The sequence below is a fragment of the Danio rerio genome, chromosome 10 (assembly GCF_049306965.1).
Source record: "Danio rerio strain Tuebingen ecotype United States chromosome 10, GRCz12tu, whole genome shotgun sequence".
Taxonomy (NCBI): Eukaryota; Metazoa; Chordata; class Actinopteri; order Cypriniformes; family Danionidae; genus Danio; species Danio rerio.
The window spans coordinates 39,950,317-39,972,940 of record NC_133185.1 but is presented as its reverse complement, the minus strand read 5'-3'; the positions used below and the strand labels follow the sequence as shown (position 1 = coordinate 39,972,940).

At 36.2% G+C, this 22,624-nt stretch overlaps 1 protein-coding gene and 1 long non-coding RNA gene across 6 annotated transcripts in view; one reads left to right on the top strand and one right to left on the bottom strand.

The window, feature by feature from the left end:
* LOC103911767 (uncharacterized) overlaps positions 1 to 22,624 on the top strand; it is a 39,616-nt gene that overhangs the window by 3,575 nt on the left and 13,417 nt on the right. The window contains exons 2-5 of one of the 4 annotated variants that reach the window (XR_012386459.1): positions 6,021 to 6,383; positions 6,488 to 6,555; positions 9,120 to 9,207; positions 11,650 to 11,776. This is a non-coding gene — a long non-coding RNA (uncharacterized lncRNA). Of the gene's footprint in view, positions 1 to 6,020; positions 6,384 to 6,487; positions 7,334 to 9,119; positions 9,208 to 11,649; positions 11,777 to 22,624 lie in introns of those variants that run through there. The other 3 variants (XR_012386457.1, XR_012386458.1, XR_012386460.1) reach the window with 3 other exon arrangements.
* sertm1 (serine rich and transmembrane domain containing 1) lies at positions 711 to 20,031 on the bottom strand. Of its 2 annotated transcripts, XR_012385769.1 has the most exons (3): positions 19,872 to 20,031; positions 5,967 to 6,371; positions 711 to 1,932 (listed from the first exon to the last, which is right to left on the bottom strand). XR_012385769.1 is itself a non-coding variant. In NM_001386741.1 (2 exons), the coding sequence occupies exon 2, from the start codon at positions 6,350 to 6,352 to the stop codon at positions 6,017 to 6,019; it is 336 nt and encodes a 111-aa protein (NP_001373670.1). In that variant the 5' UTR covers positions 6,353 to 6,371; positions 19,872 to 20,001; the 3' UTR covers positions 5,684 to 6,016. The 2 variants fall into 2 exon arrangements, 1 of the variants encoding a protein (NP_001373670.1); NM_001386741.1 differs by lacking the exon at positions 711 to 1,932 and having other exon boundaries at positions 5,684 to 6,371; positions 19,872 to 20,001.

Genomic DNA, 22,624 nt, shown 5'->3' with positions numbered 1-22,624 from the left:
CTTAATTACAAACAGTTACCAATTTATCTATCTGTGTTGGATTTTAGTATTGTATGATCTCATAATTCCCTAATCTCAAAATTATAACATTGCTTGTCTTGATATCAAATTGAAGTTGTAATTTGTAGCCTACTGTTAACATAAACATTCTTTCTGACATCTGTGGAGCATGTTTCCAGAATAATAAACAAATAAATAAAAACCTATCTTTAGCCCAAAAGTGTGTCTATATATTGTAATTTCACATTCATATCTTGCAGTTTTGACTTCAAAATCAGCGACTATTTCTTACAACTGCAATTATAAATACTTTTATAGATACCTATAAATTCTGAGTTTATGTATTGCAATTTTGAAGTAACCTTTCTACATTTTGACCTTTTTGTCAATTGGAGTTTATATCTTCAGTTCTGAGATGATAATGTATCACAGTTTGACATTTTCTTGGAAATCTCAAACAAAATTGTGACTTTAATTGTCAAAGTATACCAGTACATCACCATTTCGGGTTAACATCTCATATTTCTGACTTTACCTATCAGAATTGTGACTTCACTACTTAAAACTAAGTAAATATTATATTCTTGCTATACAGAGTTTGTCTAAATTTCAAGTGTTTTTTTTTATTAATTAAGTATAAAAATTCTTGATAGATTTTCATTTTTATAGTCTTCGTTTTTCTCTGTTGCATATGAATAACAGTCATGTTTCCTCTGTACATTGTGTGAGCAAATCAGATTTTATTCAAAGCTTCTATAAGAGATGATGTATGAATACTTCCAAGCTTACAAAAGTAAACCTTTTCTTATAATAGAGTCAGCATGACAGGATTTCTATTTACATTTTTATATACATATGAAACATGCAAAAACAATAAATAAATATGCAAATAAATGATTAAATGAATCCAAACATTTCTGGATAAATAAATGAGAAAATAAATAAAGCTTTAGGATTTTCTTATTCCCTCAACATGTGTGTAATTTATTTAATAATTTATTACACACTATTAATTATTTACATAATTATTCATACAGGAAATTGTGGATTTTTGTATACGTTTCTTTATCGTATTTTATTCATTTGTTTTATTTATCCAATTTATGGATTTATTTACACATTTATTTATTTACTTGTGTATTTATTTATTTTTTTGCAGGTTTGTTCTCCATATTTGTGATTAACATTCAGAAGTAATGTTAAGCAGTTTTACAAAATAATAAATAAGGATCTCACGTGGATCTCAATTGTATAAATCAATCATGTAATGCAAGACACTGCAGGAGAATAGGGTAAAGAAACGAATAAGAATGTTCACCATACTTCCTCAGTTGATTGATGACAATAAAAATGGCGAACATTTATTTTGCATTACAAGTTTTAAAATGTTGTATGAATATGCAAATGAGTAGTTACATCAAAAATATGTGCTATTGCATAATTAGAACAAAAATATGAACATTGGATTAATTAGTTATTACAGTTTTTTAACCGGGGATTTTTTATTTTTCATAAAACTTATGCCAGAAATGTATTTAATTATTTATTTAATCTTTTAGAAGTTTTGTAGAATAATAAGTTGTATATAATCAGGTAAATTATGCAAAAAACCCAAACAAATCTTCAGAATACAGACGTGAATGTCGTATGTAAGTGCTGCTGAAGTGTAGATTTATGGCTCAGTGCAGACGAAGAAAAATCATGAGAAATCAGCCTTTAAAAATATGTATTGTAATTAAAATCTACAGGCGCAAATGAATAAAATGACAAAAGATGCACTTAAAAGCGTATTTAGAAGTTTCTTTTCCACTATGAGAAGACGCAAAGCCTATTTGCTAGCAGTGTCTCGCCTTAAATAAAGTATTTACCGTATAATCCCAGTTATAAATGAAACACTTAAAATAATGTTAAATACCGTCATATACAGTTGACGTCAGAATTATTAGCCCAGTGAATTATTAGCCCTCCTGTTTATTTTTTCCCCAATTTCTGTTTAACGGAGGGAAGATGTTTTCAACACATTTCTAAACATAATAGTTTTAATAAGCTCATTTCTAATAACTGATTTATTTTATCTTTGTCATAATGACAGTAAATAATATTTGACTAGATATTTTCCAGACACTTCTATACAGCTTAAAGTGACATTTAAAGTCTTAACCTTGTTAATAAAGTTAACTAGGCAGGTTAGGATAATTAGGGAAGTTATTGTATAATGATGTTTTGTTCTGTAGACTATCGAAAGAAAAAATAGCTTAAAGGGGCTAATAATTTTGTCCTTAAAATTGTTTTTAAAAATGTAATAACTGCTTTTATTCTAGCCGAAATAAAACAAATAAGACTGTCTTTAGAAGAAAAAATATTATCAGACATACTGTGAAAATTTTCTTGCTCTGTTAAACATCATTTGGGAAATATTTAAAAGTTAAAAAAAATAAATAAAGGGGGGCTTATAATTCTGACTTCAACTGTAAACTAGGGCTGCAAAATGTATTGGATATATTTAGGATGGGCATTGTTGAGTCTGAATTATCAGGAGTCATAGAACACAATTTTAGTCACTGCAAAGTTGATCCATAATAGAGTAAAAGTTTATTATTTGCATGTGTGCCTGTGATTTTTTTTAATTTAATTTAATTTCACTCTCATTTTAAGAGAGTTTACATTTTCATTTGGGCACAAGAAATGATGACGTTTGGAGGTGTAACAACAATTAATTGTGTTTAATTATTTATACGATGAAGATTATATAGTGTCATTTTACATTTGCACTACAAAGAAGGCTTGCTTATAGAATTCTTGTCTTGTTTCTAGTTTAAATATCAAATGGAAAAAAAGATTGTATTACTTAGCACATTGGCACATTATTTAGCTCTTTTTAAAAGGCAAAACTGATTTAATTTTGGCTTAAAACTATAGGCCAGCATGGAATCTGCACGCACAGAAATCTGCTTATTTTTGAGCCCATAGTTCAATCTATTGTTTTTACTCCTGCAAGCATATGTAAATATATATTGATTCAGTGTTTATTTCAGTAATGTTATTGAAGAGTATGCAATCGTTTGAATGATTTATGTATAATACAGTTTGTAAAATGTCTGCTTTAATTAATTAATTCATTAATTTTCCTTCGGCTTAGTTCCTTATATATCAGGGGTCACCAGAGCGGAATAAACTGCCAACTATTTCGACATTTGTTTAACACAGTGGATGCCCTTTCAGCCGTTAGTACTGGGAAAGTCTGCTTTGATAAATAAATGTAAAATGTAATGTCATTTAGTGGATACATTATATGAGAGACTTACTTTGTTTTCCGGACAAGTGGTCCTATTTGTATTGTAAACCTTAAATGAAGCTTAAAAAGGGGTTACACTTTATTTTGATGGTTCGTTTGTTGAATTTAAGGTTTATTGCATCTTCATGTCAACTAATTCTCATTGGAGACAGTTAGGTTGGGTATTGGGTTATGTACTTGCAAAGTTTCTTATAGTCATTTAAATGTCTGTTAAAGGAGCAGTATCAACAGATATTAAGCAGACAGTCTACTAATACTCAAATGGACCATCAAAATAAAGTGTTACCTAAAAAAGTATTAGTTTTGTTCTTCATGTGTTAAGTTTCTAGTTACTATGTACTATATAAATCATTCCACAGATTTTGTAAACATTTGTTCTGTGCAGAAACAGCAAAAACAGTCAGCAGATTCTTTTTGGCCCTTCTTAATAATTTTTAAAGGAAAAGAAAGCAATTTTTTAATTTAATTCAAGAATTTTAAGAAATTTGTACTAGAAACTAGACAAAAACTACTTAAACCATCTGGTGAAACTATTTTTATTGCAATAGACAGTTGAAGTCAGAATGATGCTTTCTTCCGTAAATGTAAAATATATATATATTTCTGAAATTATGTTTAACCAAGCAAGAGTTTTTTTTTTACAGTATTTCCTATAATATTTGTTTCTTCTGGAGAAGGTCTTATTTGTTTTGTTTTTCATTTTTTAAAACCATTTTAAGGTCAATATTATTAGCCCTCTTAAACAATATTTTTTTCGATTGTCTACAGCAATGGTTCTCAAAGTGGGGGTCACGGGAGTGGTCCCCGAGTGGTCCCGATACAATGACAAGGGGTCGCTAAGTGATTTTCAAAACTCAAGTAAATTTTGTTAAACTATTAGAATTACCATATTTTATTCATAATCCACAGAAGATAGTTAATAATTATGTTAAAAAAACAACAACATACAAACAAAAATCAGCCATCAGCCTTTAGTTTTTTATATTAAAATTAAATTAAATTAATAATTGACTATAAAACAAAAACATTACACGGTTATTAGACTGTTGCATTTTTTGTGTTGCCAATATGCTCATGTTTTTTTTTTTTTGCCTTTCAAAAACAACAATTTAGGCCAAACTCAGTCCAAACATAATCTTACACAAACTGACTGAGACATGTCAGATATACAATGAATCAAGTACAAAACCAAACAAAAATAAATAAAAAACAATGTTCGAAATATCTTAATAAAACGAAACAAAAACAAATAAATAACACCATACCATGCAGACATCTAACAGAAACTCTGTAAGGGGTTAAATAAAACCATATTCAAGAAACAAATCATATAATCTTTTAGCCTTCTCACCTTTCATTATTTTTAAAGCTTCTACATATGTGGCAAACTCCTTTTTAAACACAATCAATTGAGGAGCTGTTTTCATAATTTTGCATTTGTGGATGAAGAATTTATATGCTCATGTTTATATATGCCTATAGTTGTGTGTGCAACGTTAGTATATTTACAGTTTAACCACCTTGAAAAATGGGGGTCGCAAGTCACTGACATTATTATTTTGGGGGTCGTGGGCTGAAAACAAACTACTGAACAAACCACTGGTCTACAGAACAAACCACTGTTATACAATGACTTACATGGTTTCCACTACATTCTTTCTTCCATGGTGGGGCGCCACACCAAAATTCAGTCCCACCAAGGCTACATTACAGCTTCTCATTCAAAACATTAAGACACTGTTTTTTTGTGTGTGTGTGTGTGTGTTTTATTGCAGGTTATAATCGAACCAACGCATATTAAAAGAGAAATGAATTATAATAGAACAAAATCATTGTAAATCATTGTAGTGCTGTGCATTATTTGTTTAATTCTTTAAGGTGACATGGTGTTTACTGACTGACTGACAGGTGCGTGAGGCCAGTAAACACGACATACTGTAGCTTTCAGTTATGATGAACAGTTTCCATAGTTATACTTTATAGATAAAGGTCTGTGGTTCTGCATATGACTTTGTCTTGCTGGAGTTTATAGCCGTTTCACTTCACTTTCGGATGCTTCAATGCTGTTCTGTAGGTCTTGGAGACATTCATAAATATTCCTAGCAAATCTAATAAATGTTGGAGACATACTCACTACATGAACGCTCTAAATCGCGCTTCAGCAGTGTTTATTTAAGAGAGCACAAGAAAATCTGTGCTCAAGCAAAGAGATTCGCATACTCGTATTACATGAATGCAATCTCGACTTGTAATACTGCGCTCACGACATTCGTCATTGAAATAACACAGATGGAAGATCTGTGTTAAAGGCCTGCCACCACAGCTGGAAAAAATCCTACAGGAAACACTGACTTGCCTAATTACCCTAACTTGTCTAATTAACCTAGTTGAGGCTTTAAATGTCACTTTAAGCTGAATACTAATATCTTGAAAAATATCTAGTCAAATATTATTTACTGTCATCATGGCAAAGAAAATAAATCAGCTATTAGAAATGAGTTATTAAAACTATTATGTTTAGAAATGTGTTGAGAAAGTCTGCTCTCCGTTATACAGAAATTAGGGCAAAATATATGCAGGGGGGCTAATAATTCTGACTTCAACTAAAAACCAAAATATGGCAATATCAGATTTTTCCAATACCGTGCAGCCCTAATGTATAGCAAATGATGTCTCAAATGTGTGTAGCAATCATGGTGTGCTCATGGTGTCTCTGTTCTGTCAGGACAGCGAGGACACGGTGGATCTCTGTGAGGAAATGCTGCAGATCTCCATGTTGGTGAAGGAGCTGCCGGCGTCGCTGCTGCATTCTGGGTAGGAGGAGCTGGAGGAGATGATGTTCTTCAGCCGGTGGAGAGCGATGATGAGGAGGGTGAGCAGGAACAGAAGCAGGCTGAGGAAGATGGAGATGTAGACGTAAACATTAGCAGTCCGTCCGTAGGAGGCAGCGGCCACTCCGGTGGACACGGACACTGTAGGGCTGAAGCGCAGGAAACTCTGGCTGTTCACTTCTGTCGCGTTGTTGAGCTCCTCCACCGAGCCGTCCATCCCAGACATCGCTGACCGCTTTGAGAATCTGCCGGGAAAGGTGGAAACAATTATTCCCTCTGTCTCTGGCATATTTTTTCTATATGTGAAGGCAAAATTATAAGCCCTCCAGTGAAATTTTAATTCTTTTTTTTATATATATAGGCCCATTTCCCAAGTGATGCCACAGCCATGCCACCCTGCAGTCCAAGACCGATTACTCACAGAGCCTGGTCAGCACCTGGATGAGAGACCACAAAACTAGGTTGCTGTTAGAAGTGGTGTTAGTGAGGCCAGCAGGAAATGCTCAACCTGTGGTCTGTGTGACTCCTAATGCCCCAGTATAGTGAAGGGGACACTACACTGTCAGTGAGCGCCGTCTTTCGGATGAGATGTTAAACCAAGTTCCTGACTCTCAGTGGTCATTAAAAATCCCATGGCACTTCTCGTAAAGAGTAGTAATGTAACCTCTGTGTTCTGGCCAAATACCCTCCATTAGCCCTTACCGATCATGGCCTTCCAATCACCCCCATCCACTGAATTGGCTCTATCACAGTCTCTCCATTTCCCCAAAGCTGGTGTGTGACGTAGGCCAGGGGTGTCCACACTCGGTCGTGGAGGGCCAGTGTCCTGGAGAGTTTATCTCCAACCCTAATCAAACACACCTGAACCTAATCAAGCTCTTACTACATATACTAGAAACTTCCAGGCAGGTGTGTTAAAGCAAGTTGGAGCTAAAGTCATAGGACATCGGTCCTCCTGTTGGTTGCTGTTGTCCTGTGGCTGCCGTTGCATCATCCAAGTGGATGCTGCACAATGGTGGTAGTGTGGATAGACCTCCCCCATGATTGTGAAGCACTTTGGGTGTATGGCCATACACAATAAATGCGCTATATAAATGCACACTACATTACATGTTTAACAGAGCAAGCAAATTTTTCACAATATTTTAAATTGTATTTTTTCTTATTTATTTTAGTTTCACTGCAATAAAACATGTTTTTACCTATTATGCAATAATCACATTTACAGAGGGATTAAACACAGTTGTGTGGCAACAGCGTGTGAAGCTCACATGGTCGCCCGCTGAAGCTAAGCAGGGCTGCGCCCGGTCAGTACCTGGATGGGAGACCACATGGAAAGATAGGTTGCTGCCGGAAGAAGTGTTAGTGAGGCCAGCAGGGGGCGCTGAACCTGTGGTCTGTGTGGGTCTTAATGCCCCAGTATAGTAACGGGGACTCTATACTGCTCAGTGAGCGCCGTCTTTTGCATGAGATGTTAAACCGAGATCCTGGCTGTCGTTAAAAATACCAGGATGTCCTTCGAAAAGAGTAGGGGTTTAACCCTGGCATCCTGGCCAAATTTGCCCACTGGCCTCTGTCCATCATGGCGTCCCAACCATCCCCATACCATAATTGGCTTCATCACTCTGTCTCCTCTCCACCAATCAGCTGGTGTGTGGTGTGCGATCTGGCCTAATATGGCTGCCGTCACGTCATCCAGGTGGATGCTGCACACTGGTGGTGGATGAGGAGATTCCCCCAATGTGTAAAGTGCTTTGAGTGTCCAGAAAAGAGCTATATAAATAATTAATTAATTAATGTGAATATAACCAACCTCTAATGGTAAAATGTATTATTCTCCCGGAAAACTCCCAGAAATTCACACCCCTCCCTCCCCCACACCGGCCGGTCTTAAGTTTGCTTCGTGTCTTCAACAGCCCCCCCAACCCCACCCCGCTGTTCAGCTCGCGATATTAATATAATGAAATAGCAAAATATATTGTAGTACAAGTAAATAATATAATATATAAAATAGAGTGTATTTTAATATGATATGATCAAAAATGTGCAAAAATAGGATTTGAATAATACAAATTAGTCATAAAATAAATTATTGTTTTTTTTAATTGATGCATTTTTAACTTTATCTAAATATATATTTTCTAATTACATAATTATTTACATTGAACATTTACTCATTCATTTAATAAGCCAGTCATATTTTACATCACGCAACTAGAGTTCACAATCACTCGGCTGCCTGTTTTCCCCTTTCCTGCCCTTCTCCTGTATGCAATTAGCCCTGATCAGGAACTGGTTGTGAGTGTGTGTGGTGCATGACTGGATCTTGTTGTCCATAATGGTGGATTTGTTGTCCGTTAGCGATTTGCAATCACTAGATTGCTGATAATCATATAAGCTACAAAACAAACAACTGTTATTGTTATTATTAAGTAATAATTTTTTAATTAATTATTATTAATTTGTTAATAATTTTTTTTATTTAAAAAATGTAAAATTATTGTTAATTGATTAAATATTTAATACATTTTAATGACAACAAATATGAATTTTTAATGATACTATTTAAAAAAATAATATAATGAAATAGCTAAGTATAATGTATTACAAATAAAATAATATAATATATAAAATAAAGTGTATTTTAATATGATAGGATCAAAAATGTGCTAAAATGGATTTGATAAATTCACAGTTTAACAGTTTTTTTTATTTATATATTTTTTACTTTATCTAAATATACATTTTCTAATTACATAATTATTTAAATTGATCATTCACTCACTCATTTAATAAGCCAGTCATATTTTACATCCCGCCACTAGAGTTCACTGTCACTCGGCTGCCTGTTTTCCCCCTTCCTGCCCTCCGTCTTTGATGAATGTTGGATTTTTACAGCTCAGAAAAAAACAATAACAAGCAGAACACTTAAATACTTCAGATTCATTGTGAAGAGGATGATAATCACATTTAATTATGCTTTTTGTTTCCAGGCAACCTGTGCATGGATGGGTTTTTGAGCTGCTGCGGCTGTTGTGAGGCCACCGGTGGTCCATTAGGACTTTAAACTGGTCACAGAAGGTCAGCCTGTTGTTTACAAAGCCTCAATACTCACACCTCATGAATAATAGATCCACAGGCACCTGAATGTCACACAGTTTCCACATTTAAAGAGAACAGCATTGCCAGATCATTTGTTTGACTGCATGTTGCTATTACAAAAAGGGTTTTTTACAGAGCTGGTTTATTTTGTGCAGGGTTTCCAGGGGATATCATGGAATATCAGAGGCTCTATTCCAGACATTGAAAGTCTGAAAGTAGAATTAATTACTAATTACTATCAAAAGACCACGAATAACCTCAAAAATGTCAAAAATATACAATATTTCGGTTGGAAAATCAAAGAGAAAATCATTTCGAAAAGCAAAACACAGTGAACTCAAAAAAGATTTTTGCCACAGATATGCTTATGATACTAATTACACGTTAAAATAGCAAGCATAACGTTATTTTCATTATTAAAATCAAGCACAAAGTCAAACATACAATGAATACCCACAAAAAATTCAAAACCGGTTGTGTTAAATATTACGGTAATGTTGGAAAAACACTAATATGATGAAAAACTATACTAATATGATGTTACAATAACCGCAAGCAAGCATAACGTAATAGCAAGCATAACGTTATTTTTTATTTGATTTGATTTGTTTTATTTATTTTCGAACAAAAACATCATACATAAAATATCATTAACAAAAAAAATACATTTAAACATGGTCGAAAATGGAGCGGGCTGAAGCATAAGCTTATTTTTCTCCCACCCCATTACTACATGCATCATTCGTTTATTACTTTAACTTATTTTTTCTTTTACTTATCTCTTATTTTTACATGAAAAATATTTTATCCTTTTGGCATCTTTGACAAATAATATGTTTGATTCTATTTGTACCTTTTTATTTTGTGACATAGACCCAAAGAAGAAAAAAAAAACAAAAAAAAAACATAGTACTGCAAATAGAAAAAAAACAAAACAACAACAACAACATAGTACTGCAAATAGAAAAAAAACAAAACAAAAAAACAACAACAACATAGTACTGCAAATAGAAAAAAGAAAAAAACAACAACAACAACATAGTACTGCAAATAGAAAAAAACAAAACAAAAAAACAACAACAACATAGTACTGCAAATAGAAAAAAGAAAAAAACAACAACAACAACATAGTACTGCAAATAGAAAAAAACAAAACATAAAAAACAACAACAACATAGTACTGCAAATAGAAAAAAAACAAAACAAAAAAACAACAACAACATAGTACTGCAAATAGAAAAAAAACAAAACAAAAAAACAACAACAACATAGTACTGCAAATAGAAAAAAGAAAAAAACAACAACAACAACATAGTACTGCAAATAGCCATTAACTAAAATTTCATTATGCCTTTCTCGTTATCCTTTTTCAATCACCTTCTTCATAATATTCCTTTATTTATATATATTTATAGAGTTTTTTTTTATTGATTAATATCCTGACGTTGTTTTAGAGTCTGATCTAGACTGTTCCATAGTTTTAAACCACAGACAGACATACACAAACTTTTTAAAGTTGTTCTTATTTTCAACCTCCTAAAATTTAGTTCTTCTCTCAGATTATAACCCCCTTGTTGTTCTTCAACGTTTAATATGAAAATCAAGCACAAAGTTAAACATACCATGAAGAACCACAAAAAATATCTAAACGAGATATTACGCCACTTTAGGGAAAAGAAAGAGAAAATAATCTGGAGAAACCAAACACAGTGAACTCAAGAGGATTTTGGCCACAGATATGCTTATGATTCTAAAATCACATTAAAATAGCATAAATAATGTTGTGTTCATTATAAAAATCAAGCACAAAGTCAAACAGACCATAAATAACCCACAAAAAATTCGAAAAAAGATTTGTTAACTAGTACGGTAGGGAAATGAATGAGAAAATAATCTGCAAAACACAGTGAACTCAAAAGAGTTTTGTACACAGATATGCTTATGATACTAATAACACGTTAACATAGCAAGCATAACGTTATTTTCATTATTAAAATCAAGCACAAAGTCAAACAAACAATGAATACCCACAAAAAAATAAAATACCAGATGTGTTAAATATTATGGTAGGGAAAACAAAGAGAAAATAATCTGGAGAAACAAAACACAGTGAACTCAAAAGGGATTTGGCCACAGATATGCTTATGATACCAATAACACATTGAAATAGCAAGCATAACGTTATGTTCATTATTAAAATCAGCGATCTATTGGGTAGGCTAAATTGTCCGTAGTGTATGAGTGTGAATGGATGTTTGCCAGTTATGGGTTGCAGTTGGAAGGGCTGCTGCGTAAAACATATGCTGGATTCACGAGTTCAAACTTGCATTAGTTTAAGTATAAAGCATATTTGGCGTGCTGTCCGGGGGGAGGGCTCTGAGCTCGAGGAGACACCCCAACTCGAGTTATTCCCCTTATCAGGAAACAAAGAGGAATTGGTATTCGAGCGAAGTGTCTAGCCCGGCCCCAGAACGCTCCCCCAGGAATTCAATGCAAGAGTTGAGGTGACGGGGTGGTGGAGGGATGCTAAAGTCATGAGATGCTGCAGGTAAGACAGCTTTGGTATATATAGGGGTTTGTTCAAGAACTGATTTGATAATGGAATGATTGTCAATGACGTATTCGATACTGAAACTTCTGCGCATGCTCCTCCCGAAATTTGTTTACAAAACATCACTAAGTTGGTGGTGCATTCCGCTGTGGCAACCCCAGATTAATATAAATAAGGGACTAAGCCGAAAAGAAAATGAATGAATGATTTAATAACTAGCTTTCTCTCTTTTCTTTTTGCAGAATAATTCTGTTTGTTAACTCCAGAGTCCAGAATGTTGTTTACTATTAAAATGCTTAAATAATGTTTTTTATAAAGCTAAAGGCCATGCTTGACTCATATTTAAAGAATTAAAAGTTTAACTTCTATTGTCTATTCACTGAGATTTAAGTAGTATTGAGTTAAGTAATTCAATCCCTTATTGAGTAATATTTAGACAGTAATTAGAAAAGCATTTAAGCTTGTATAAGTAATTAATTACTTTCTTAAGTAACTTACCTAACACTGATCGTCTGTTGTTTAGCTTTATTATTTATTTGTTTCAGTTCTCTCAAATGAAATTTCCCCAATCTGGACGTACAACACCTAATTTGAAAAGCTGGATAGCTGGAGTATGTGCTAACACATGCGTTCATCTTTGAGTCTTTCATATTTTCAAGCTCATCTGTCTGGCGGTGGTACACGATTCACGTATAGTTCTTCCCCTGAGACGAGCATAATTTAGCGGAGGTCACCTCAGCTGTTTCATTTCAATTCATAAGAGAGCATGTGTGCTTGTGCTCGAAGTGCATTAGTGTGCAAATGAGCTGCGCCATCACCAGCCCATTTCAGGCCACCGTGTCGCATTATATTAGGAGCTCTTTCACGTACTCTCTTAATCACAGGATAATTCAAGATTGTATAATTTTAATGATTAAAGTTAATAGGAAGGCGTATTAATAAGGTCTCACTTGTTAAGGAATGTTTGACGACTGGTTGTTGAACGGCACAGCATGAAGTGGTGTTTAAACTACAGTTGCCACATTGTTCAGATGAAGTATTTGAAGTTCTACTAGGAGGCTGTTGAATGCTTGATTCTAATTGGCTGATGAACATTCAAAGCTATCCAATTATTTTCAGGGAGCCGCATTGATAAAGTAGTTCCAGGAGGGTCTTAAATGCATTACAGTTCCATATCCCTACGCCAAATGATTTCAGCTATTTCACAGCTACAACAGATTTATTTAATAAGGTGGCACAGGGGGGATCAGGAACCAGAAAAGGGGGCCCCATGGGAAAAGTCATTTTTTTAATGTTTAATAGCCATATTGTCATATGGGGTGGCTTAGTGGAGTTTGCATGTTCTCCCCGTGTTGGCATAGGATTCCACCGGGTGCTCCTGTTTTCCCCACTGCCCAAAGACATGTGCTATAGGTGAATTGAATAAACTAAATTGGCCCTTGTGCATAAGTGTTTATGAATGTGGGAGTGTATGGGTGTCTCCCAATATTGGGTTGCGGCTGGAAGGGCATCCGCTGCGTAAAAGATCTGCCGGAACAGTTGGCGGTACTAAGCCGAAGGAAAATGAAAAATTTTACTTCTTGAACATCTTGTACATCACAAACGAAAAAATCTTAAAATTCCAACTTTCAGAACTCTAAGATTATTATAATTCAAAATTTTTGCATCCATTTATTTGGAAAGCGATTGTGTCTTTATCTTCGAAACAGCAAGCAAAAATAATAAATGTAACATTTTCTATTTTAAATGGTGCTGATGGGCAAAATCTCTTCACGTATTTTTGAGCTGTGTAATTGACAGCACTCTAATCCAGCGGTTCTCAAACCTGGTCTTGGCGTACCACAGCTCTGCACATTTTCTTTGTTTCTCTTATCGCTTCAGAGGTTTGTTCCATTCGACCATAAGTGCCCTGTGAAGTGGACATCACAGGATTATCTGCCATGATTCCAGTTCAAATGAAGTGTTCAATTCAAAGGGAATACAACCGTGCAAGACATGACTTGCATGCAAATTTGATGATTGCAGTTAAACATCCCTTCACACTTCTGTAATGAGTTTCATATGACGACACTGCAAACAGTGTCCCGTGTGCACAGGGTAGAGAGCAGTGAACGTTAGGGAACATGTTGATCTGCACATGGTTCTTTTTTGGTGCACTCTAAATTAGACAACTCAGGCTCATTCTGATTACGTACCCCTATATACATTTCTGGAGGGAGCAAAATACATCCCAGGAGCTATGTTTTTTTGCAGTTTTTGTTTTTGTGAATTCACCAGAGACGTCTGTGTACGCATTTTCTCAAATTTCTCTCTCGAGTATATTGCATGCCTGCTCTTCTCGCATAAATCCACCAGAGGCCGCTGTCGGCTGACTGACCCACTAACCGATCCACCCTCTCTCCCCCTTCCCTAAACCCAAACAATAGCATTTTAAAAAGCGCCGATTGACCTGCCCTCCCATCCACTTTCCTGAACCCAACAGTAGTGTTTCAAAAAGCAGTCCAGAAAAACTGAATTCGACTGACTGTCTGACTGACTGACTGACTGACTGACTAACTGACTGACTGACTGACCGACCGACCAACTGACCAACCGACCGACCCTTCTTTTCCCCTAAAAGTCACAGATTGACCAGCGCTCACCCATTTCCTTAAACCCAACCGACAGATTTAAAAAGCAATCTAGAAAAAGAAAAGCCGTCGCCTGATTTTTGCCACATTTTACCACATTTCCCCCCTGTTATTTACTCGTTTATTTTATTTTTTGGATTCTGTTTTTGTCCTACCTGCTTTCTGGAACCAGACTTGAACCCCGTTGTTGCGGTCAATTCCGCTCTGCATCTCAAGTCCAGCTACCAGACAAACTGGTAACAGTGGAACAGACATCCATACGGAGGTAAGCTGTGAGCTGGTAAGCACGAAAATGACCGTTTTAAAAACGAAATGCAGATATACGTGGCTCTAGCTACATAATTTTAAACGTACATAGGACTATGTTTTCAGAATGAGCCTGTGTTGAAATTGGGAATGTTATAAAAGAGACAAATGCAAAATAAGGTGGTACACCAGGACTAGGTTTGAGAACTGCTACACTCATCGAGTGGTGTTTGAAATGTCTCTACGTGTGAGATTTTAAATGCATCTGAATTGCTCCAGCACTACCGTAGCTGTTTTACATCCTGGCCCCTGGCACACAACTATCAAAAACCAAACAATTAAACAGGGTTTAAATGAGATGCCAGTCGTGCATGTGGGAACTGTTTGAGGACACAAAACTTACAACTTGCACTTCTAGAATTGTGCCTTCACTGCAGATGATGTAAATCTTCAGTTTTATCACATCTCGTAGGTGACCTGCTGGATAGAGATTGGTGACTATAGAGTCATTTGAGTATAGTGAACTTGTTGTTATGTTCAAGAAACCAAATTCTGACCCTACCATCTGTATCTCACTGCTGACATCAGGACTCATCAAACCAGTCAACCTTTTTTCAATCTTTTGTTGATCAGTTTTGCTTATCCAGTGTGAATTCTTGCCTCCGTTTTCTGTTCACAGCTGACAGTAGTGTCTTCTTCTTTCAATTCAATTCATCTTTATTTCTATAGCAAGATTTACAATGTAGATTGCGTCAAAGAAGTACATACTGTTGATGAGGAAAATAAAATATTATCCTCATTCCTGGTTTTGGAACATTCCAGCAAGTCAGGCAGGAGAGTTGGGGTAGAATGCTGTATAGTTCTGGTCAAATTAAATCGGGTTCAGTTCAGTTAAGTTCAGATCAGTGTAATGCAAATCTTCCAGCTGAAGGCAGATCCTCTGAAGAGTAACTCCACTGCTCTACCTGTCCCAACCAGGCAAACCTGAGGTGCCAGTGGTAAGAAACTAAAACTCCACTAATTGATGAAAGTGATGAACAAACCTTAGGAAAAGCCAGGGTGAGCAGTTCTCCTCTGGCCAAATGTCTTGAACAGAGCTGCAGTCTGGACATTGGAGGATTGAGAATGATCGTGTAGAAAATGCAGGTTATTAAAGTAGGTCAACAGGTCGGTGTTCAGATTAGCCAATGGGATCAATGCGGAGACTTGTCTTTCACTTGAGTCTTTACGACTCGTCAATGACCATAACAACCATCTACTCTGGATACGGGCTGCATTCACATTTTTCCCTCAGGAAAAAAAGCAGACTAACAAGCCTTAAATTCCATTCAAATTAAAGTGTCTTTTGGGTAGTGTTCCCAGCTTCTTCAACGTCATCTTTGTCTTCTCCTTCTTCTTCTGCTGCTGTTGTTGCTCATCTGATTCAAAGTACGAGGTGTTGAGTGTTCTGACATGCTCTTCTGTACACCTGGTTTCTTTTTGGCAATTTTCTTTGCTTTCAGCTTGAACCTACTTGTACTCCTCTTGCATCAGAAGGCATTTTGGCCCACAAAATAGCTGACTAGATAATTTTTTATATTTTTTCCGCTTAAATAATAGTGTCCACTGTTGTCTGTCATCCTAAGGCCACTGGGTGGCGTTGAGCCCGGGTAAAGGGTGTCTTTAATTGCTGCAATTGTTGTTATTATTATTATTCTCTTAAATAAATAAAACTTTGCACAAACACCAGAAGGGGCAAAAATTGACATTTGTTAAAGGTTTGGAAGTGTGTGTGGCAAAATGGTTCGACAGCATCACCTGTACCAGTGTGTCCAAACTCGGTCCTGGAGGGCCGGTGTCCTTCGTATTTTAGTTCCAACCCCGATTAAACACACCTAAACCAGCTAATCAAGCTCTTTCTAGGTATTCTAGAAACTTCCAAGGAGGTGTTGTGGAAGCTAAACTATGCAGGACACCGACCCTCCAAGACCGAGTTTGGAAACCCCTGACCTATGCACTTTTGATGAAGTCCCGAGCTACATGTCACACACTCATACAAAAATTGGCACACACATTAAGCATGCCAATACCTACTATAGTTAAGTTGAAGAAGTTTAGATTTCCCCTTTTTGGCCCATATTCTGTAAACCATAGTGATGATTGTGTATGTAAATCCCACTAGATGTGCAGTTTCTGAAATACTCAGACCGTCCTGTCAAACAACCCTGCCACATTCAGAGTCACCTTTCTTTCTCCTCCTGATCCTCATTTTGAACTTTCAACAGATCATCTTGACCAGGGGTGCCCAATCCTGTTCCTGGAGATCTACCTGCCTGCAGATTTCAGTTGCTACCCATATCAAACACACCTGCCTGTAATTATCAAGTGTTGTTCAGGTCCTAATTAATTGGTTCAGGTGTGTTTGATAAGGGTAGCAACTGAAATCTGCAGGAGGGTAGATCTCCAGGAACAGGATTGAGCACCCCTGATCTTGACCATGTCTACATACCTAAAGCCTAGAGCAGGGGTGCTCAATCCTGTTCTTGGAGATCTACCTTCCTGTACAGTTTAGCTCCTACCCTGATCAAACCCACCTGAACCAATTAGGACCTGAAATCCACTTGATAATTACAGACAGGTGTGTTTGATAAGGGTTGCAACTGAAATCTCCAGGAAGGTAGATCTCCAGAAACGGGATTGGCCACCCCTGGCCTAGAGAGTGTCTGATTGAATAACCCTGGTCAGAGCAACAGTGTAACATTTCTCACAGAATTTGTTTTCAAGAACCCTAGAAATTGGACACATATGCTGAACAAAACAATGCTGCGGTTCACCTCTGAACATAATGCTTGCTGTTTGTTTGTTCGCTGCATATTTCAGTCCCCGAAGCTTGATTGTTAGGGATGACAGTCGTCTGAGCCACAGCAGGCCCAGAGAGCCTGTGGTTCTAGACACTCATAAAGGGTCATGATTTATAACCACATCCTCTTTCTCTGAGTTGTAAGATGCATTCGTCTGCTAGAAGACGGCAACAAAAAGAAAATCACACTTATTTCCCTCAGTCAACTTTAACGTTACCCCTGCCGGCTTTTCAATTTATGAGTGAGATGTGAATCCCTGCGGCAATACAAATCATTCAGTGCCTCTTGCCTGCAATTCCAGGAGAAGTTCAGCGGGTCATTCCGGTGTGCTGCTTTAATCTCTGTTTATGGATTTCGTTTAGGGAAGGAGAATGTGACCATTAGGAAAATGACTCAAACGTGAAACTCCAGTGAGGATGTCAATGAACGAGGCCAGTCAGTAATGGCCAAACACACACACACACACACACACACACACACACACACACACACACACACACACACAAGGGCATGGAGAAAAAGACTGAAATGTCTGTTCTACTTTAGACTTAATGAGACATTTAAGTCAGTTTGAATATTAGTTTTTAAAATTTAAATTAAATACTAACATTTTTCTTCTTTTTTCTGAGTAATGAAATGAAAAAGAAAGCCGATGATATTAACTGAAAAAGAGAATGCATGAGTGAAAAGAATTCTAATTTAAATCTGTACAGATATTTGTAGATTCTATGGAACAAATGTATTAAAATTTCTTATTAAATAGCATCTTTTATATGTTGTTTTCTGAGTAATGTCATGAAGAGAATTCGGATAATATTGATTGATTAAATAGTATTCTGATATTCCGTTTGAATATTTGATAGTCCCAATGGAATTCCATTTCTTTTTAAAATTTTTAATTAAATTACAAATTTCCTGTATTTTTAGTAATAAAATTTAGCCATAAAGAAAATTCTGATATTTGATTCTGAAAATTCTGATATTTGATAAACAAAATTAGGTAGGTCTGTTTGAATATTTGAACATTCCATGGCATATTTAATATTCAGGATAGAATTATATTTTTTCAAATTCAAAATAAATACCACAAATTTTTATATTTTTTTCCTTTCAGTAATTAAATTAAAAAAGAGTGCTGAAATTATTCATTTTCATCTTTTTATCTAAGTAATGAAATAAAAGAGTGCTCAAGTTTTACTGAATATCATTTTTAATGAGTAATTCTAATTTTATAACAACTTTCATCTATTTTTTAGATTAATAAAACACATTCATAAACAGAATTCTGATAATGCTGATTGATAAATAGAATTCATTAATATGTAAAATATGTAATGCTATGTAAAACTGATTTGAATATTGAAAATTCCATTGAATTACCTTTTTTTAAAATTCTATTTAAATCTAACTTTTATCTTTTTTTTACAGAGTAATGCAATGCAGTCATATACAAATATAATAAATGAATAGAATACACTTTTAAAGAGAGGTCAGTTTTAAGTTTTACGTCAGTTTTTCACATTTCATGATAGAATTATATCTTTTTTCAAATTAAAAACAACATATTTAATTTTTTTTTAAGTAATAAAAAAATGAATGCTTCCATGGAATTACATTTTAAAGTATTCTAATTAGATAACAGTTTTTAAGAGTAACGATAAGCATTCATAAACAGAATTGAATAATAAAAAGAATTCCGATTTAAGAACATTCTATGGAATTCCATTTTTTAAGATTTAAATTAAATATACCAGCCTTCATCTATATTTTTCAGAGTAATGCAATGCAGCCATAAAGAAAAAGGAAATTCTGATAATGTTGATTAATAAAAAGAATGTATTGATAACACATAAATAGACAACATTGATTTACATTCATTTCAGTATTTAACATTCAGTTTTAAAAAATTTTATTAATTACCAACAAACTGCATAAAAAAAGAGCTTAACTTTTTTTTTCTTGTTTTTCATCTAAATACCAAAAAAAATAATAAATAAATAAAAATAAAAAAATTCTAGACAAGCAAAAAAAAAATACTGTCTTTTTTTAAAGAAATAATATACCAAAACTGAGTTTTTTTTTAAATCACCAAATTAATCTTCCAATGGGTTAAGCAAAATAATCTTGTTTCTCCTTTTGACACACAATTATTTAACTTAGCCTATTTGCACATTATCAAGCTTATTTTAAGGTAAATCTCACCTAATCTTGACATATTATTTCTTAAAATAAAACAGTGTGCTTTGCTTGATTAGACAAGAATTTACTAGAAACACGGCAAAAACAACAAGTAAATAAAGCATTTTTTTGCAGTGCAACTTTCATCTTTTTCCACAAGTAATGAATTGCATGGATTACCAAAAACAAAACACTGACCTTTCTGATGCAAAAAACAAACGTGCTAAATCCCACAGCTCTCCATGACACTCATCTCATAGTCCCAGACAGAATTTCTCCCGAGATTCCTCAAAGCTGTACTTGTATTTGCTCTGGAAGCTGCGTATATGTGATTGCGTTTGCTTTGCTTCTCAACACTGAGCTAGAGATCCACTGTCCAGCTGTTTTACTCTCAATTCCCCCTCCCTCTCCCTTTCAGTCCTATCATCTCTCTCTTTCTTGTTCCCCCGTCTCATTTCCATTGACGTCTTCTCGGTTTCTTTAGCGGCTGATTTATGTTTCAATTAAAGACGAAAAAGATGTCTCGCATAACTCACCAGAAAGGATGATAGCATCGTTCTGGCTTTAACTGCTGTAATTGGGATTTGATTATCTCCGTGATATCACTCAGCTCAGCGGCTCGGACTCATTGACAGGCTTCGAGTCTGTCGTCTTTTCCCATGATGCCGTGCTCAGTCGCTCATATCTGACAGAACTAATCAACATCTCGAGGCCTCTCATGTTAGCCGTCTTTGTGATGTTACTCTTCAGATGTGATGAACACTCGACGAGACCTTTAGCCATGGACACATCAGGGGCTCATATATTTATTACAAAAAGAGCTGTAATGATTTGTGAGTTAATGATTTAGGTTGGCGTGGTGCAATATATTGTTGTAGCATCGATATCCCAATGTGTGTATCCGCAATAGTCACATGGTTGGATTAGGATATTGTAGTTGAACAGGATCTACAGTTCAAACCTTACATGATTTGTTGAGTCATTGCAAACTTGAACCATGAATTGCTCAATGAGTTTATCATCTGCATGTGTTTAAACCCAGGCTCAATCTGAAAACGTACTCCTATGTACATTTTCGGAGAGCGCCAAATTAGGGTTGGGCCAATAGACGATGACATCATCCATCATCGATGGCCAATAGACAACACGATGCTGATTCGGTATCGCCGATCCTCTGCCCCGCCCCCGTTGCAAACCCGTAACCCCAGATCCCTCCTCGCTCTTCAGACAAGTTGCGTGCAGTCTATCACCCCCCCCCCCCCCCCCCAACACACACACACACTCCCCATTTTTCACATGATCGTCAAACGTGATGTTTCACATTAGACATTGTACGGAGCCAAATTTGTCGACATCGCCCAACCCAGGCCCGGATTGGCTAATCGGGAGAACCGGGAGAATTCCCGGTGGGCCGGTCCATTTTTTTGGCCACGAGGGCCGGTGTCCCTAGCTGTTTGCACTCTCAGCAGTTGCACTTTTTTTCATTTATTTATTTATTTGACCATAGCCTCACTCTTTTTATTCATTATTTTGCCGCAGCTCCGCTCTTTTTTATTTTTTTCTCGCAGCCTCGTAAACAAAATGCAGCCTGCAGATTATTAATGATGTAACTATCATCATTCGACTCTAAACAGCGGCACCTTAGTGAATGTAAGAATTCGAATAATTAATATTGATTAATAATTCACCTGCTCAATGAAAATCAGATGATTCACTACATTAATAAATCTGACCACAGCCATGTCACCCTGCAGCCCAAGACCAGTTACTCACTGAAGCTAAGCAGGGCTGAGCCTGGTCAGTACCTGGATGGGAGACCACTAGGGAACACTAGGTTGCTGTTGGAAGTGGTGTTAGTGAGGCCAGCAGGGGGCGCTCAACCTGTGGTCTGTGTGAGTCCTAATGCCCCAGTAAAAGTGAAGGGGACACTACACTGTCAGTGGGCGCCGTCTTTCGGATGAGACGTTAAACCGAGGTCCTGACTCTCTGTGGTCATTAAAAATCCCATGGGACTTCTCGTGAAAGAGCAGGGGTGTAACCCCGGTGTCCTGGCCAAAGTCCCTCTATCGGCCCTTACAATTATGGCCTCCCAATCATCCCTTTCCACCGAATTGGCTCTTTCACTGTCTCTCCTCTCCACCAATAGCTAGTGTGTGGTGAGCGCACTGACGCCGTTGTCCTGTGGCAGCCGTCGCATCATCCAAGTGGATGCTGCACACTGGTGGTGGTGTGGAGAGACCCCCCTCATGATTGTGAAGCGCTTTGGGTGTATGGCCATACACCATAAATGCGCTATATAAATACACATTACATTACATTACATTACATTACATTACATTACATAACTTGATCAGAAATCTTAAAAGTAGAGAAAAAGATTAAGCCATCAATAAAAGTCTTGCAGGTCATAGTGCAATATTTGTTAATCATTGCAGCCGCTTTAGATTAACAGTGCCACTTTGGTCCAGTGGTCAGCACGTTAAATTATGACATGGCCGACCTGTGTTCGAACCTCATCTGAAATTTTTTTTTTTTTTCATTTTTTATTGTTAAGACATATAATACTGTTAGGGTTGTTGAAAATTTGAAGTTCTAAAGCAGCTGTTTTCTTGAAAAAAGGCGTGACGGTGTCCTTAGAAACTGAATTGGAAATGACATTTTAATAGTCAGTTGTGAACTGAGATGGGCCGGTCTAAGGCTTGAAACTCCAGGGCTGAAAAGGAGTCCCACTCCGGCCCTGGCCCAACCGTTCCCCAAATTCGCCCCAGGAGCTACGTTTTTTGCTATTTTTGTTTTTGCAAATCCACCAGAGGCTTCTGTGTGTGCTTTTTGAGATCTAATTTCTCTCGTGAGTGCCATTCACGCCTGCTGTTCTCGAGTAAATATACCAGAGGCCGCTGTCGACTGACTGACGGATCAACCGATACCCACCCTCTTTCCTAAACCAAACT